The sequence below is a fragment of the Mustela lutreola genome, chromosome 2 (assembly GCF_030435805.1).
Source record: "Mustela lutreola isolate mMusLut2 chromosome 2, mMusLut2.pri, whole genome shotgun sequence".
Classification (NCBI taxonomy): Eukaryota; Metazoa; Chordata; class Mammalia; order Carnivora; family Mustelidae; genus Mustela; species Mustela lutreola.
The window spans coordinates 125,295,944-125,310,262 of NC_081291.1; the positions used below are offsets into that span (position 1 = coordinate 125,295,944).

General features: G+C 36.1%; 1 protein-coding gene across 5 annotated transcripts in view; it reads right to left on the reverse strand.

Annotated features, from left to right (window-relative positions):
* Positions 1-3,184: 3,184 nt before the first annotated feature.
* Positions 3,185-14,319, reverse strand: part of NAALADL2 (N-acetylated alpha-linked acidic dipeptidase like 2) — a 1,363,661-nt gene continuing 1,352,526 nt past the window's right edge. For all 5 annotated transcript variants that reach the window (XM_059163440.1, XM_059163438.1, XM_059163439.1 and 2 more), the window contains one exon: positions 3,185-10,936. In XM_059163440.1, the coding sequence (XP_059019423.1) occupies positions 10,738-10,936 (199 nt within the window). In that variant the 3' untranslated portion in view covers positions 3,185-10,737. The remainder of the gene's footprint in view (positions 10,937-14,319) is intronic.

Below are 14,319 nucleotides of genomic sequence, written 5' to 3' on the forward strand. Positions count from 1 at the left end.
TTTACCTTCTGCTCTCCTATTATCATTGTTCAGCCTCCATTATAAGACTCAAGGATCCACTGTAGCTATGTGTTCACAAGTTTGTGCTCTCTTAGTTCTGCACTGGGGCTAGCCATTGCATTGGCTATGGAATGGTATAGGAATATTACACTGAAGACATTTCACATTATTATATTAAAGATAGCACGGGTATGTGGCATTCATAGACTAGGAAAAAATTCAAGGGATCTTAAAACATGTGGCTAAAAGAGACCTGTTTGGAGACTGGGGTAGCCATGGTCTGTGTGGACTCCGTCCCACACTGCCCCATATACACCCCTATAATGGTATCCCCCACCCCCTGATAATACACTCCCCATATACACCCCCCATATACAACCCCTATATACACATTTCAGACCCTCCTCTGCTAGCTGGATTCCAGTTCAATCTGCCAATAATAGGCACTTGCAAGGGAGTGGAAGTCTAAAAATTGTGGAAAGTTTTGTTTTTCCATGCTTCTCATGGGAGAAACAGAGAGTGTGCGGGTTCTTAGACTTTAACCAACTTTGTGCCTATTCTTGAAGCTCTGTGCTCAGTGGCTCCACCACCAGTAGCAACCAAGTTTCCACTTGTTAGGAGAATGTTGGCTCCTGGCTTATCACAGATTTCCTCCTTCAAGCTCTTCTAGCCCTAATGTTATTAGCCGTTTCCTGAAATTACAGATCTCTAAGAAACAGTACCTTCATCTTTTGGTTACACTAACCCTTGCAATAATTTTGTAACCATTTTCTTATTTTAAAATCCCCTTAATTGGGGTTAAATCGGTAAGTGTCTGCTAGCTCAGGGGTCCTGGGATCGAGTCCCCCATCAGGCTCCTTGCTCAGTGGGGAGCCTGCTTCTCCCTCTGCCTGCTACTCTCCCCTTTGCCTGCGGCTCCCCCTGCTTGTGTGCTCTCTCTGTCTCTCTCGCTGAAAAATAAGTAAATAAAATCTTTTTAAAATAATGATAAAATAAAATCCCCTTTGCTTGAAATACTTACACCAGCCAGTGTAGGGCATGTGAGAGCAGATGTTGGTTGGCATGGAGTAGGATGGTAGCAGTGCAGACAGAGAAGTGTGCAAGTTTGGGCTGTATTTTGCAGCAAAGCCATTACAACTAGCTGATAGACTGGATGTAGGGAGGAAGAAAAATAAAAGGATCAAAGGTGATTTCCACTTTTTGGTAAAAGAGTCTGGTGTGTTTACTGAGATAGGAAAGCAATGAAAAAAAAAAACCCAAAAGGTAAAAAATGTAACTCTCCTGAAAGTATGTCTGCGAGTATTTAGGATATCAGAAGTCCTTAAAAGAATACTTCTGCCTTTATAACATTAATATGGTTGAAAGGAAGAGAAGAAGGGGCCTGTTCTCATAAAATTGTCATTTAGAAAGGCAGGTTAGGTTCATGGTTTTAAGTGTGGGCTCCACAATCAGACTGTTCTACTGGGAGTTCATGTCCCATTGAAGATTTTATTTTTAATCCAGAAAACTAATAAGAATTCCATAACCAGTACATATATCCACCATCCAAATGACAAAGGAGGATGTAAAGAAATGAGAATAATAACCTAATCTACCACTTTGCTCTTTTATTATATTGCTTAGATTCCTTTTTGTGTAAAAAAAATAAATAGAACATTATATTCAAGTTGTATTCTGTACTCCTATCTTTAGCACTTGTTTCCCACCTACTACCATGCATTAAATTAGGTATTCATTTTTTTAGTCTGTATTTTCATACTTTGTGTATATGTATATATATATGCATATATATGTGTGTGTGTGTGCATATGTATGTATACATATGCACACACACATACACACACTCATGAATAATATATAATTTTGCATATTTTAATTTTACTTCACAAGTAGAATAATATATTATTCTGCAGATAGTTTTTTTTTCTGCATTTTTATATATCTATACCTGACTCTATGGTAAACCCCCAGTAAATACTAATTATCATATAGCAAGGTTTTTTGAGAAACTCATTTTTCTTTTTCTTTTTTTTTTTTAAGATTTTGTTTATTTATTTGACAGACAGAGATCGCAAGTAGGCAGAGAGGCAGGCAGAGAGAGAGGAGGAAGCAGGTTCCCTGCTTGGGCTCAATCCAAGGACACTGGGATCATGACCTGAGCTGAAGGCAGAGGCCTTAACCCACTGAGCCACCCAGGTGCCTCTAGAAACTCATTTTCCTTAAAGAGCCTCAACGAAGGCCCGCTGAGTTGGGTTTGTATCCTGAACATATGGTGTTCTGCTCTGTCAATACACTTGCCATTCACTGAGTGTGAGTACCTCTGCTTCTAGTATTATTACTAGATAAACTGAAGTGTTATATCGTATGAAGTCCTAGAATGTTGAATTGTACCAATTGTCATTGCATCTCTAGAGTCTGGTGTGTTTACTGAGATAGGAAAGCATTCAAGCACCTGGCCTAGAATTGGCTCGTTGTTAATGTTTGATGAATGAATGAATGAAATCTGCATGATGTGAACAGAGAACACTTTTTGTGTGATAAATAACTGACAGCCTTTTTTGAGCTAATTTTAGGAAACGAAACTCTTCAGCATGTGAGCTGATAGAAGTACTGTTACTTGATGTTGTAACTTGGCACAACCTGCAAACCTAAATGGCCCAGTAGGAGAGCGGCACGTTGGAGAAAAGAACAAAAGGCAAAGAAGAAAATGATAAAACCTTATGGAATGCTCTCTGGGCAAGGCTTATTCTTCTTTGGGTGTGATATGCATTACATAAAGGTAATCCATTAAGAATACACATTAATAACTAATATGCAATTTGCATATCTAAAATCCTACATATTTTGTCATAACAAAACACAATATAGCAATGGTTTTCACCTGTATTTAATGTTTTTGGATGGGTGTTTTAAACATTACCATTTCAGTGCACATACTCACTGCACTTCTGAATCAGAACATGTTTTTTGAAAGATGCCTTTATTTCATAGTACTATATTTTTAATTATGTGCAAATATTTAAGCGACTGAAATATATTCATTCATATTCTTAATGTATGTGGTGTTCCAACCCATTTTTTTGTCATTCCAGATCACAATATACTTTCCCTTGTAAGCTGCATATTGAGTCATGGGAATAATACATTAAAACATTAGTAAAATAAATAGAGATCACACATGGGGTAAATATAGAAAGCACTAAGTTCCTGATGGGCATCCACACATCATAGAAATTAGAAATTTCAACCTATATAGTAATTTTTAAAAATCACAGACATTGTCATCAAAATCAACATCAATAAAAATCAGTCACAGCAAAGACAATGACAATGAAATTTCTGTATGAAGATTTCTGAATCACACATGACAATCAAATTATTTTGAACAATATTCAGTACTATAATAGTTTAGTGCAATTTAGTAATTGAGATACCCCTTGAGAGATACTTGTTTTTAATCCAAGCAAATTTAATTGAAGAGATTGTCCTCCAACTTTATCCCAAGTTAATTTCTAAATCTTACCCTGCTCTTCACTGTTCTTAAAGTCCGTATTACTTTACTGTTTTTTTACAATTTTTTGCAATTGAGACATTTTATTTATGATAGTATTTTACATATCTAAATTTTGCTACACTGAAGGCATGATTAAAAATGTATGGCATATATTAACATTTTAAACACATATAGGAAACAATTATCAAAATAATGTGCTGATTTTTCTAGAGGTCTGCAAAAACAAACTAGCCCTTCAAAGTGTCCTAGAAGTCTTTTTTTTTTCTTTTCTGAATATAGTCTACCCATATTCTTCAAGTAACAAGTTAAAATGTGTGTGATATATTTGCCACTAAACCTTTCTGTGTGAAATGTAAACACTAAATTACCTAATAGAGTCTTATCTCAACTTCTAAATGGAATTATTTATAACCTCTTTGGAATATAATTAAATGAGCTACACTTAACCAACTGGATATTTTGCTTCCTACAGACAATTTGCAATGGTATGGTAAAATATTTTGTTTGCTTGTTTGTGTGTTTTCTTATTAAACAGGTATGATAAAACTGCCTTTGTAATCACATTATTTTCCTGACTTTCAGAGTAAGGTAGTCCATGTGCAGCAGCCTGATGTAAAGATAAAGAAATAATAATTATTCTTTTTTTTTTTTTAAGGTTTTATTTATTTATTTGATAGACAGAGATGACAAGTAGGCAGAGAGGCAGGCAGAGAGACAGGAGGAAGCAGGCTCTCCACGGAGCAGAGAGCCCGATGCGGGGCTCGATCCCAGGACCCTGGGATCATGACCCGAGCCGAAGGCAGAGGCAATGGGATTAACCCACTGAGCCACCCAGGCGCCCCAGAAATAATAATTATTAATAGGAATAAAACAGTACCGCAAATATAATGAAAGCATGACTTGACAATGGCTAAGAATTTCAAAAGATGAAACACTCTGAGAATGTTCATCTGCATAATAACATACTGACTAAGATTCTTTAAAGAAAGAATTATATACTTACTGAGCAGACCAGATAATTAAATAATTACACATTTTGATTGAAAAATATATGTAGTTCATTAAAACAGAGACTCTAACTTCACTTCTCTAGCTAAGATTCTATTCAGATGCCAAGTTTGTACTTTAATTAGAACAAAAGTCCGACATTAACTTCAATGCAACATAATAATTCATAATAATGATTGTATATTAATCTCTTGAGCTTGCTGGAATATAGCACATAACATATGGCATAGTACAGACACCTGTGTAGTTCTCTGGGGACTGAGGTGGTGCATATTAATTAGCCCCTGGGAAATAAAATGTTTCCTTCTGAGAAAAGCTACCTCAGTGGTTATTGGCTTACATCAAAGGAAGTAGAGGCAATACTGTTAGGCTCTGTCTATACTCATTAAAACATTGTCTAGATGTGAGCACTGGATTAACTGTTCCTGAATTAATTCTTGACAGCATCCTGCTTAAGAAATTAGAGTAGCTATGCATTTCCTTGGCTTCAGTGATTGGGTTTTGGCTGAAAACCTCAAAATTACCATTTTGGTTACAGAAAATTATATAACTATGTAATCCAAACATGGAGTAATCTAACCAGAAGCATATTAAAATTTGAAGTAGCTCCTTTTTCTTGAATGCTACCTAAAAGTTCCTCAGTTTAATCCCTTGCTTTGTAAATTTAGATACAATCTGAATATGAGATTATAAATGTCTTTACAAAAAATGTCATCTCATAATAAGCAAGGTCTCAAGCTTCTTAGCACTCCCAAGTATGCTAAAGTCACGTCAGTGTATACGTTCAAAATAGAATGGAAATGTATACCCTGAAACTATGGAAATAAAGTTCTGGCTGATTAACAGATAAATATATATTGAGATGAATAGATCCTAAATACTCTAATCCCATTGCTAGAGTATATCTAGAAAGAGAAAACAGGAAATTGGGTGAATAATGTGATGACCAGAAAAGGCTACATTTTAAAGATTTCTTTTCCAACTGTCCTTTCAAGTTCTTGTCACCTGTAATTCTTTTTTTTTTTTAAAGATTTTATTTATTTGTTTGACACACAGAGATCACAAGTAGGCAGAGAGGTAGGCAGAGAGAGAGAGGGAGGAAAGCAGGCTCCCTGCTGAGCAGAGAGCCCGATGCGGGACTTGATCCAGGACCCGTGCAGAAGGCAGAGGCTTTAACTGACTGAGCCACCCAGGCGCCCCCACATGTAATTCTGAATTGCATAAAACTCACTTAACTGAAAAGTATTTATAAGTGGTTTTAAACATCTTTCAGAATAGCAGATTCTGAGGCTGTTTTAAGCCCACAATTTAAATTTATGCAAGAAATACCAATTCACTAGAAACTAGGCAGAGTATTTCTTTTCTCAAATAGCACATTGTTTGTTTAGCTTTCCCTTGGGTTACATTCATGATCTTGTGATGGAACAGTTATGTTGCTGATATATTTATTGGAATATGTGGATCCATTTCCCTTCCACTCAACACGTGGATTGGCAGTTTAAAATAATTCTTTTCTACTAGGAGAATGTGTGGCTAATAGTAGCCTATTAAACCAATGAGATGACAATATGCTACCCTCAGAGAAAGCTTAATTTTTGGAGTAATTAATTACACATTCCACAGAATGTCTCTTGAGAACATTTTTGGCTAGGTCTACTAATTTATTGTGCAAATAATTATAGTTTTTCATTGGAGGCAAAGTTGCTGATTTATTATTAGGCAGATGGTAACAGATCATTGTTTATTTTATTTTCATGCACCTATTTTTTCAGTGGGGAAATCTACTGTATGCCGTGTGTGTGTGTGTGTGTGTGTGTGTGTGTGTGTGTGTATTTTAAAAAGTCAATTAGTTTTTCTGAATCTTTTACAGGTGTTTTTGTATTAAGATTTTATTTATTTATTTGACAGAGAGAGATCACAAGTAGGCAGAGAGGCAGGCAGAGAGAGAGGAGGAAGCAGGCTCCCCGCTGAGCAGAGAGCCCAATGCGGGACTCGATCCCAGGACCCCGAGATCATGACCTGAGCCGAAGGCAGCAGCTTAACCCACTGAGCCACCCAGGTGCCCCAGTTTTTCTGAATCTTTAAGGATGGTATAAAACTGTGGTTGTAAATCACAGCACCTGCTTTTCTTCTTTTTCAGCAAAATTATACAGGCATTTTGAGGAGGAAATTGTGAAATATGTGGCTCCTCGTCTCTTTTTATGTTGTTTCATCTAGTTACCATGATATTTTACAATGGTACACTTATTTTTAATGCTTTTATAGATAGCTTCTAATTTAGCTACACACGCCCACCATTGCTAGGGTGGGCCAACATCATAGGGAATGATGTAATTTGTTTCTCCAAACTCTTTAATTAAACTAGTAAAATGGCAGGCTACACAGTCTGATCAGTTGTGCAGAAATACACTAAAATTTTCAGTTACATCACGTTCTATAACCAAAAAATTCTTCTGATGTTTTCTGCAGCACTCAGTGTGAGGAACACGGGACTGAATACCAGAGAACCCAGCATGGAGACACCTCAGCCATTTTTATTAGCTGTGGAATTTTGGACAAGTCGCTCAACCAAATGTCTTCATTTCTAAAATGGGTTACTGTGGGGGTTCAGTTAGAAGAAACAAATATGTGAGAAAGTCTATAATACTGCCTGACATGTAGTAGGCACAGATGTTAGCTGTGTCTGCATCTTTTTTTTTTTTTTTTTTTTTTTTGAGAGATGCAATGGTTTCTCTCTGTCTCTTCTAATGTTGCCATTAACAGCAAAGTTTTGGGTCCTTCCTGTTATCGTGACTCTTTATTTACATATATTACCAAGTAATGTTTCTCAAGACCCAGGATCAGTGTAGATTAGAGGTTCTTAAACTTAAAATTCAGTGTACTTGAATATTATCTGAGTAATCTTGCTAAAGATGAGCATTCCTCGGCCTTACTCCTCCAAATCCATATTTTGGGAAATACTGATTTAGACTGCTAATTTAATACAAAGCTAAAACATCCTCTCTGAGAAGCATTTTACTCAATGTTCTCCTTCCTGGTGTCATGTAGAGACTCTCTCCATTTCTCCCAAGTACCCAGTCTTGGTGTCCTTTTCCTGGGTTCCCTGTGGGGACAGGGAACTATAGACAGTTCCGTCTACAGTCATAGAGTGAATGAACCGTTAATTAAAAGCAGTGATTCCATCCCATATAGCCTCTGGTTAAATTGCTAGTTACATAGAACACACTGGAAAAACAAAACAAAACAAAACAAAAAAACAAAACACATTTGTAGCTCTCGCACCTCAGGGAAGAGAACTAGACATATTGCGTGAAAAAGCAGAGAAACTTAAATTCCAGTGTTTTTTAGTTTAGTGTTTTTGCTACTAACTAACCCATGGACTATATTATGTTGCTAATCACTGGCTTCACGCACTGCCTCTGATGAGAGTGACATTGCTCCCTGGCTAAAGGTAATTCCCTAGTGCTTAGACAGAATGTCTCAGGCTTTCTTTTCATGCACCTTCCGCTTTTCCAAAAAGGGCATTAGCTCAAGCATACCTTTCTTGAACCCAAATTTAAGTGGTGAATGTATGCCATATTTTCTTGGGAGAGTAACCATTTGTGACTCATTGTGCCCTGGCACCATTCTATAAGCGAAGGATTGCGAGAAATACCAGCCACCCAGATATCTCCGCAACAGTTTGAACCTACTATCAATTCACCAAAAACACTTGTAATTAATTTGCATAGGATTTTATTTACTTGGATTTGTTAAGGAAAAAAATTAAAATGATATAAATTTAGAGGAACACCATAGCAGTGATGTTCTAGTTAAGAGGTTTGTTGTAGTCGAAGATCTAAAGCAGCATCTATAGAATTAGTGGACATCCGTTTTAATTATAATTTACTTTCTTCACATAATCTCTTAAATAGACTAATAAAAACACACTAGTACATAGTTAATTTTAGCTTTTTTTTTTCAAATAGCAAATATATAATCTAGAAGGGAGAATACATAATATTGAGATTTTTATCTATGCAATGTGGTTTACGTAGGTATATAATCTTTAGACAAAACGTACAAACATGTATTTTGTGCTCTCGACAGTCTTACCAATTAAGGGAGTGAGTTTCCTTAGGATTTTGCTTTCAAATAATAAACTACCAAACTAATGATTATTTTCTTTTGCTTGCCTTAAATTCAGCTCCATCTTCAAAATGTCTTTTGGTTTACATTAACTTCAACTATAACAAAGAACTAGAAGGAACACATGAAAGCTTGATTAAATATGGAGGATCCTTCGGTAGAAAGCATTCTCTTATTTGGCCCTGAACAGTGTTTGTGTGTGTCTTTCCCCTCTGTTCTGCTATTGATTTCTGTGGAAGAGAAATCAGGACACTGACACTGAGGCACGCAAGAAGCTGATCCTCTTAGCTTTTCCTTGTAGATACTTCAACATAGGAGATATTTTCAAACAAGCACACTGGTTTCAAAAAAAAGGTGTAAGGTAGTTTCATTTGTCACTTAGAAATATGCGCACACAGGCAATTCATAGGAAAATGGATTTCTGCTTGAATTATCCAGCTAATTGCATCAACTCTCCTCTTTGCCTTGAGCATATCAGCATTATGTATGATAGGAACAGCTGACCCTTATAAATCAATTAATCAATACTGATTAATTCTTTCCCCTCAGCTGTAGCTTTTCTTTAAACCAAGAGTAGGTTTACACTTATCCATAAAAACTGGAGACTTTGACATACAAGCATTGGCTGTAATGTTGCTCTGGTGGAGTATCTACAAAGGGAAGTGTGTCTGGGTGTTGTGTTAGGTGGAGACAATTCACATAAAATATACTGAGGGTACATTTCCTAAGGGGAATTGCTTTATTCAATAGCAAAAGAACATTTCTAAGGATAAAGCTCAAAGTTCAAACTGTCACTGAACAGACAGAATGTTGGGCTTTTGAGGAAACAGTGGATGCTGGGGCCATTTCATGACAATGTCAGTATGAAAAACTTCATTTTCCACAGGAGAAAACTGAAGTGTGGGAAAGACACACTCTTGTAGTAACACTGTATTTCCTGCATAAAATTAGAAGCATGAATATTTGCTACACTTTCATCTTAGTCACAATGAAGGATAAAGAAGGAAAAATATCAAAAGCCTCTTCACAGAATTAAGAAGTTTTCCATTGATCAAACAACTATTTCTTTCATTGTAAGTCCTTTTTGTCAGTGGCAGAAATAGCAATTTGATGCTTTTCAAGATAGTTTGGGTTTTCAAAGAGAAACTTTGCTACTTTCCTGTGGAAATTACATGGTTTTCTGTTAAAACCGCCTTACAGGAAGGAGGTTCAGAAAAAAAAAATACAAGAAGGAATAGCGATGCAGAATGCTTTCATTTTAGAGTAGCTGGGTTTCAGTGCTTCCAACAGAACCAACAGAAGAAATCAGAAATATTTTCTCCCTCATAAGACATATATCACTCCTGAAATTTGTACAAAATCAAGTGAAGCAAATTAGGGGTTTCAAAGCTAGTCACCTTATAAGTTGTTAGGAAAAAATTTGCATTTAAATTGCTCTGTGCAACTACTTTGAGATTTTCCCCTGGAATGTTTATGGCTCTTTTTTTTTCATTAATACTTAAAAAATACAATTTCATAACCAGTGTATTACTACATCTAGTTGTATTACGAACAGGCACTTCATTTCATAAAATAGAAACATTCAAAGTGGTTTTGGTCGACCAATCAGTCAGTCGGAATACTTGAATTCTTCATATTGAATACTTACTAGGTGAAGTTAATCTGAAATCATATCAACTCTCCATTTCTATTCAGAAACTAGGTCATTAATAGCTTCCATTCCTATATGTTTTAACTTCCATTCCTATATGTTTTATCCCTAGGAGTGAAGATTGTCCAGAACATCTTAGAACTTTCCCCCCACATATTTTATATATACAAAAATACAGCAGATTTCTTTTTAATAGATAAATCTTAAGGATTATTTCAATAACTTGCTTTGACATATTCAGAGATGTCGATATAAGAAAATATTAAATGTGCAAAATGCTCTTTTATATGTACATTTAAAAACACGATGTCATAATAGCTTTAGACTTGTATAAAAAGTCACTGGGGGGAAAGTCTTCAATGTCAGAAAATCCGGTTAGATTAGAGCTTTTGCTTGAGGAATTGTAAACAAACTTTTTAAAATGCTGAGAGTTTACTCAGTTCTTTCCAGCCAAGACATCCTCGAACACATCAAGTCCTGCTTTGAAGTAAACCTGAGCCGAATTAATGCTGTTCAGCACCTCGGACAGGGCTTCTTGAAGGCTCTCATTTGAGGCCAGTAAATGGCAGCGCTCCTGTGCCTCCAGGAGGATTGAAAACTGGCTTGTCTTCTCATCAAGGTGGTACAGGATATTTCTAAAGAGAAATAAGGAATGTGTAAATGTCGTAGGCACAATGCTCTTTTCATATCGGACATCATAATAACTATTTCCAAGAAACAGTGACATTTGCAGTAAATGAAGAAATTATAAAAATACCATATCATCATTTTCCAACCTCTCATGAATTGAATGCAGACATGGGTCATCAAGTTTCCTATAGTGATGAGAGATAATTAGACATTACATGCCCCCTCATGGAAGTGTACAATACTATCTGTGAAATAGAATGAAGTAGTTTTGCTGAAAAAGTTGAATCTGAATCCGATGAAGCTTCTAAATCTAATTGCTAATAAATACAAGAGACAGAGAAATACCTTAAATGATGCAATGATGTGTCATTAGCAAATGGAAACCGTGGGAAACTCTAGGACAAATCACCCTGCTTATTCCACAAATAATTGCAATAAAAAAATAGGTAAAGGAAAAACCTCCAGACTAAGGTTTGCCAACCTCGACCTCCTTGACATTTGTGGATGGGTGATTCTTTTGTGTGCAGTTGTCCTATGCATTAGAGGATGTTTAGCAGTATCTGGCCCCCACCCACTAGACACCAGTAGTTCTCTCCTTTGGTTGTGTCATTGAATTCAGGCTGTTGTAACAGAATACCAACCAAAACTGAGTGGCTTGACCAACAAAGGTTTATTTCTCACAGCTCTTGGGCTGGAAGTCTGAGACCAAGGTGCCAACATGGCTAGGCTCTTGGTTGGAGTCTTCTCCCTGTTTCCATTCTCACAAGTCCCTCCATGGTGCGTATATATATATATATATATATATATATATATATATATATACAGAGAGAGAGAGATCCTGTGTGTTCCTGTGTGTTCTCCTCTTTTTATAAGGGCATTTGTCCCATCATGAGGGTTGCACCTCCATGAACTCATCTAACCTTAACTAGCTCCCGAAGTCCCCACCTACAAATACCACCACGTTGGGATTAGGGGTTTAACTCATATATTTTGGGAGGATACAAACATTCAGTCCATAGAAGTTGTGAAAACCAAAAATGTCTCCAGACTGCCAAAACTGTCCCTGACAGGGCAAAATAGCCCCTGATGGACAGCTACTGCTTTAGACCAAAAGAAACATATCAACCAGTCATGAAGTATAGACTTTACCAGACTTTTAATCAAACTGTTTAAAGAATGAGAAGCAGTGCAAAATTGACTACTAACTGGAGATTTGTTAATATTAAGGAATTGTTAATATTTTAGGTGTGATGATGTTATCGGTATGTTTTCAAGAAGTGTCCTTATTTTCTAGAAATACATAAAGTAATATTGCAAATGAAAGATTATATCGTGTCTAGGATTTTACTTCAAAATATTTGGGAGGAAAAAGGGGAGTGGAGCCATGGACAGTACAGATGGAACAAGATTGACCATTAGTTAAAAATAATTGAAACTGGATAATAGAATGTATTATACATTCTCTCTTCTTTTGTATATATTTGATATTTAGAATACTATCTTCTCATAAGTGTGGAGTGTATATTAAATGGTGCCCTGAAATTTATCCAAATTTCTTAGAAAGAAGAATTTGGCCTTGAGCAAATCTATTATCATTAATAGATAGAAAGAGATGCATTTTGGCAGAGAACTATGGATTATTACATCATTTGACTTATTCCCAGCCCAAACGAGGTGAAATTCCATGGTCTGATGAGAGAAGCAGATATAAATAATTAAAATACAGGTGCCTATCAAATTAAAAATTAAAGGTGTAGTGATAACAGATGACGTGTTGCCATTGAAAAGTGTCAGAAAAAATTTCATAATAGAGAATATTTGAGCATCTTCTTGAGTCACAGGTTACAAAGGTTTAGGAAAGGAAACAAGGTGGAAAGCAGAGACAGCACCCTATGCAGGAGGGATAGCCAAAGGTACACATTTCTAAAATAGTTTGGTCTGACCAGTAAATCAATGTCAGTGTTTCTGTATGAACAATGTGCAAGGCCAGCGGGCAGCTATAGAGGAGCTGGGAGAAGATATCCAGCCATCCTAGTGACCCTTCTGTACCAAGTGAAGGATGTCTCACTTTTTCTAAAAGGCGTAAGAAAGCAGTGAAAGATTTTAAGCAAAAGAGAAAGGTTATGAGATTTTATTTGGCATGATCACTTCATAATATAAAGCCTGGAGGACCACTTAGTCCAGAAGAAAGGTGACAAAGATGTGAATTACACAGTGATGGTTAATTTTGGAAAGATGAAGGGCCACGGTAGATTTAGCTACCTTATGCTTTCCCTGACACTAACCTCTACTTAGAAGAGTTCTGAATTCTTGTTTTCTATCTCCTCCAAACTACTCTACCTCAGCTTCTCCTAAACTTCCCACTTTGTATTCTGTGGTTTACGTAATCTACATAATCACTCATGCCAGAACCGTACAAGTCACCTCTTTTCCTTATGTATCTAGCTGGCCTCTGACGATATGGACTTCCCCATCTTTTCAGTGCCTTTTCTTCTCTGCTATGTGACACTGCATCCTATATTTACAAGGATATGCCATGATATCATTGCTTTCACACTAGGGTTGAGGAAGACATTACTTCTTTATCAGGTCTCATTTAGGGTTGTGAATACAGGACATCTTCAGTCGGGTGATTTAATTACCTAATTTTTTATCAGGCTTAGTTCAATGATGGGAACTTAGTAGATCCTCAATCATATTGGTATAAATTATATCAATCCACTTTGTTTTGCATTTTAAGTTTTAAATATTTAAGAATAAAACTATCTTAAATTTCTGTCTTTGGAGAGAATTTTAAGTTGACATAGTGGGTGGCAGTAGGACAGAATATCCTTAAACTCAGAAGCTATTTCATTGAATTTTTCAAAACAGATAATTTAAAATGAGAACTATCCCTAATAATCCAAGATCCTTTACTTTTGTGCCTATGAGTAAACTTGGCATTATACAAATAGAGCAGAGGAAGAAAGGTACTTTCTAGATTCCAAATATTTTTGAATTCAGGTATAAAATTTGTTTTAAGAAACATATATTCCCTGAATATGGGAGGGAGAAAAACATCTTCCAAACGGAGTGGCAAGTGGATCATGTAATTCTCTGGTCACAAATTGTACTCTGAGAAAAATTTGGATCTGTTTCCACAATTAGAACACTCTTTTTAAAACAGAGATTTCCCTTCTGCCACTTCCATAGTATTTATAAAATTAAAGAGATTGTCAGAAGAAGCCATTCAACCATGCTAATATAATCATGTAACCCATTATACATGTACATACATACAGTATCCATACGTACATGTTTCTATGTGTAGAAGTTTTTATTTTATGAAAATAACTTAAAATAGTGAGAATTAGTGAAATACCTCATGACAATTTCCATAAAAATTAGT